Source organism: Carcharhinus amblyrhynchos, chromosome 16 (assembly GCF_965287045.1).
Source record: "Carcharhinus amblyrhynchos chromosome 16, sCarAmb.v2.hapA, whole genome shotgun sequence".
Taxonomy (NCBI): domain Eukaryota; kingdom Metazoa; phylum Chordata; class Chondrichthyes; order Carcharhiniformes; family Carcharhinidae; genus Carcharhinus; species Carcharhinus amblyrhynchos.
Window position 1 is genome coordinate 51,039,759 of NC_137339.1, and position 4,110 is coordinate 51,043,868.

The following is a 4,110-nucleotide window of genomic DNA, read 5'->3' on the forward strand; positions in this document are numbered from 1 at the left end:
GCCACGCACGACTCTCCTCTCCACGCACACTCTCTCTCTCTCCACGCACTCCACCCCTTTCTCCACCACACTCTCTCTCCACGCACACTCTCTCTCCACGCACACTCTCTCTCCACGCACACTCTCTCTCCACGCACACTCTCTCTCCACGCACACTCTCTCTCCACGCACACTCTCTCTCCACGCACACTCTCTCTCCACGCACACTCTCTCTCCACGCACACTCTCTCTCCACGCACACTCTCTCTCCACGCACACACTCTCTCCACGCACACACTCTCTCCACGCACTCTCTCTCTCCACGCACTCTCTCTCTCCACACACACTCTCTCCACGCACACTCCTCTCTCTCTCCACCTCTCTCTCTCTCTCTCTCACACACTCTCTCTCTCTCTCCACACACTCACTCTCTCTCTCCACACACTCTCTCTCTCTCTCCACACACTCTCTCTCTCTCACTCTCTCTCACACACTCTCTCTCTCTCTCCACACACTCACTCTCTCTCTCCACACACTCACTCTCTCTCTCCACACTCACTCTCTCTCTCCACACACTCACTCTCCTCTCCACACACTCACTCTCTCTCTCCACACACTCACTCTCTCTCTCACACACTCACTCTCTCTCTCCACACACTCACTCTCTCTCTCCACACCTCTCTCCACACACTCTCTCTCTCTCTCTCCACACACTCTCTCTCTCTCCTCCATACACTCTCTCTCTCTCTCTCTCTCTCTCTCCACACACACACTCTCCACACACTCACTCCTCTCTCTCTCCACACACTCTCTCTCTCTCTCTCTCTCTCCACACACTCTCTCTCTCTCTCTCTCTCTCCACACTCTCTCACTCTCTCTCTCCACACACTCTCTCTCTCTCTCTCTCTCTCTCCACACACTCTCTCTCTCTCTCTCTCTCCACACACTCTCTCTCTCTCTCTCTCTCCACACACTCTCTCTCTCTCTCTCTCTCCACACACTCTTCTCTCTCTCTCTCTCTCCACACACTCTCTCTCTCTCTCTCCCTCCACACACTCTCTCTCTCTCTCTCTCTCTCTCTCTCTCTCTCTCACCTCTCTCTCTCCACACACTCTCTCTCTCTCTCTCCACACACTCTCTCTCTCTCTCTCCCTCCACACACTCTCTCTCTCTCTCTCTCCACACTCTCACTCTCTCTCTCCACACACTCTCTCTCTCTCTCTCCACACACACACACTCACTCTCTCTCTCTCTCTCTCTCCACACACTCTCTCTCTCTCTCTCTCTCTCTGCACACACTCTCTCCACACACTCTCTCTCTCTCTCTCTCTCTCTCTCTCTCTCTCCACACACTCTCTCCACACACTCTCTCTCTCTCTCTCTCGCGCCACACTCCCCCCCCCCCCCCCCCCACACCACCACCCCCACCCCCACCCCCTGGTCCCATCTCATTCTCATCCCCACCCCAGCCCAAGGCAATGACTCATTAACCCAAGGCCCTGGCCAACTCTGGAGGCTGCACCTGAGCCCTGAGCCTGGACCTCTTCCTGGCAGTCTGCAGGGGGTCTCCACCGAGGAAAAAGGGCCGTGGATGGAGCTGTGAGGGACCGTGGATAGAGCTCCTCCACATCACTGCCTTGCACTCCTGCTCCTGGATCTCAGGCCTTTATTCACCCCACAGCCTCTGGTAAGGACAGCGTTGGCTTCAGCATCAGAACATGGTAGCAGCTGGCCCCAAATACAGCGCAGGAAGGGGACAAGGCCAGAGTGCAAACAACATGAAACTGAAAATGCTGACACAAATTAGAAATGATGTGGAGATGCTGGCGTTGGAGTGGGGTAAACACAGTAAGAAGTCACACAACACCAGTTAAAATTCAACAGGTTTATTTGGTAGCAAAATCCACTTGCATTTGGAGCGCTGCTCCTTTGTCAGATAAGTGGGAGATTTGTTCACAAACAGGGCATATAAAGACACAGAATTACAAATTGAGTTTGCACCTCCACAAGCCCTGTTTGTGAACAGAACTCCCACCCACCCGACAAAGGAGCAGTGCCCTGAAAGCCAATGGACCTCACCACCAAACAAATCAGCTGGACTTCAACCTTGCGCCGCGAGAACCCCCACCATTCTCATAGTGAACATGATGCAATGTGTTTGGGAGCAGGATGTCCCAGATTCCCCACCCTGGGATTCTCAGTGTGAACTGGGTGGGATTTGTTTGGAAACAAGATGCCCTAGTTCCCCACCCTGGGCTTCTCAGTGTGAACAGGGTGGGATGTGTTTGGGGACAAATCAGGAAAACAAGCCTAAAGAATAAACAACATTAAAACAAAACAATGTTAAGTGTGGTGACTTACCGTACCATCTAAAATATATCTATAAATATCTAAATAAGATATAAAATATATATCTTATTAATACGTACACAGTGCCAAAAGCTAACCAATAGAATGCATGTCACAACTTCATAGCGTCTTGCTTCAGATTTTGTTGCACATTCAGAGTTTCACTGACTTTGCCTTTCTATTGTTTTTCTCCTTTCCAGACTCCTCCAAAGACAAAAGGATGGATAAACCCCATAATAAGACAATGACAGACATTGATATGGAATTACTGCTCAGGAATGGACAGGCAAATGAGGACAGTGACGAGGAGGATGTAATTTATCAGTAATGACAGTTGTGTCTAGTTTATAAAGAATCCCAAGGTTCTGCTTCACATGGTTTACATTTGCTATGCAAAGGTGTGCCTATATTATGCTTGAAACTTTGTGTCTGTGTATTCCAGTCCATAATTGGAACTAGTTAGATTCTACTTTAAGAATGGACTCATTCTTGTGATCAAGTGTAAGGATTAGAATACCAGTAAAGCATCAAATACATTTCTATATTGTCACTAGGAGGTGTGGAATTTTTGTATGACCAGAACTGTGGAAAAGGACACCCACCTGCTAACTATTGGATTTGGAATCTCCAAATATGGGTTGTTATGGGAGAGAATAGTTTGAAGTAAATAACACTAAAAGAAAATACAACAAATTAGTCTACCGCTAGTAGCATTCAAATTGGCAAACTATGAGCTCTTTTCAAGATTTATTGGACTATACTGAAAAATATTGCCCCAGGTGACTTTTCTTTGCCTGTAGTTGTTGATCCAACGTACGAAATACATTTGATAGCAACACTGATTTTAGTTGAAATGCAAATACCTTCTGTCAGGAAAATAACAAACAAAATTCACTGTGACCGATATGTATAGACAGCAAATTATACAGCTATAAAATATGTATTCTTTATCATTGTGGTGTAATCAAGAATCAGTGAAGTTATCTTCTTTTAATGGCATTTAGAATTAATTTGATTTGACCTTATTTTACCCTAATTTCTCACTCATACGCCAAAATCTTCCTGGTATTTACCCAGTCGGTACCTTAGTCCTGCCAATGGTGCATCCCCGCCGTGGGTTCCCTGGCAGTGAAGGATGAGTTCAACAGGAAACCCCATTTACAAGTGGCGCACCACTTCTCACTGCTGCAAAACAGGCCACAGAGGGGGAGGAAAAGCCTGTCCATAATATGTCCCTTTTACATGGAAAGCCAGGGAGGGACTTTTCTGCCACTCGGCAGCATGATTCATACTGGTACAGGATATGTTCCTGCCGTTGTCAACAGGGTTTCCCGTTGAACACTGCCTCTCACCTTTGGGAAACCCGCAGCTGGGTGTGCCTTCAGCAGTATAAGATCCTACCAGCGTGAACAGCAACAAGATTTTGGCAGCAGGATATGTTCTATGCAGAAATTATTAGTAGAGTACTCCAGGCAACCACTGTATCCAACACACCGTTTACATTGTGACTTTAGGTACCAAAGCCAGGTGAATCTAACATAATTAGAAACCAGGAAAGTGCTGATTATATGTGGAAAAATTACAGAGAGTGTTTTAAAATCTGTGATTGAAATGATTTCCTTGTTATATTTCCTGTTCTAAATTTTTCAGTTTTGCAAATAACACCACAGTAAAACCCCATCAGTAGCACTTTGGGAATACACTGTTGTCTTCCACTCACTGGGTTGTCCACTTCCTCAGTTTACATGAACAATTTTCCCTTTCAGTTTTCCATACCATTTG

The 4,110-nt window shown here is 46.8% G+C and overlaps 1 protein-coding gene across 1 annotated transcript in view; it reads left to right on the top strand.

Annotated features, from left to right (window-relative positions):
- The window catches only part of LOC145354006 (solute carrier family 35 member H1-like), a 47,593-nt gene extending 44,723 nt beyond the window's left edge, over nt 1-2,870 (top strand). Inside the window, exon 9 of the mRNA XM_080205080.1 lies at nt 2,529-2,870. Coding sequence (XP_080061206.1) covers nt 2,529-2,656 — 128 coding nt within the window. The 3' untranslated portion in view covers nt 2,657-2,870. The remainder of the gene's footprint in view (nt 1-2,528) is intronic.
- Nucleotides 2,871-4,110: the final 1,240 nt, after the last annotated feature.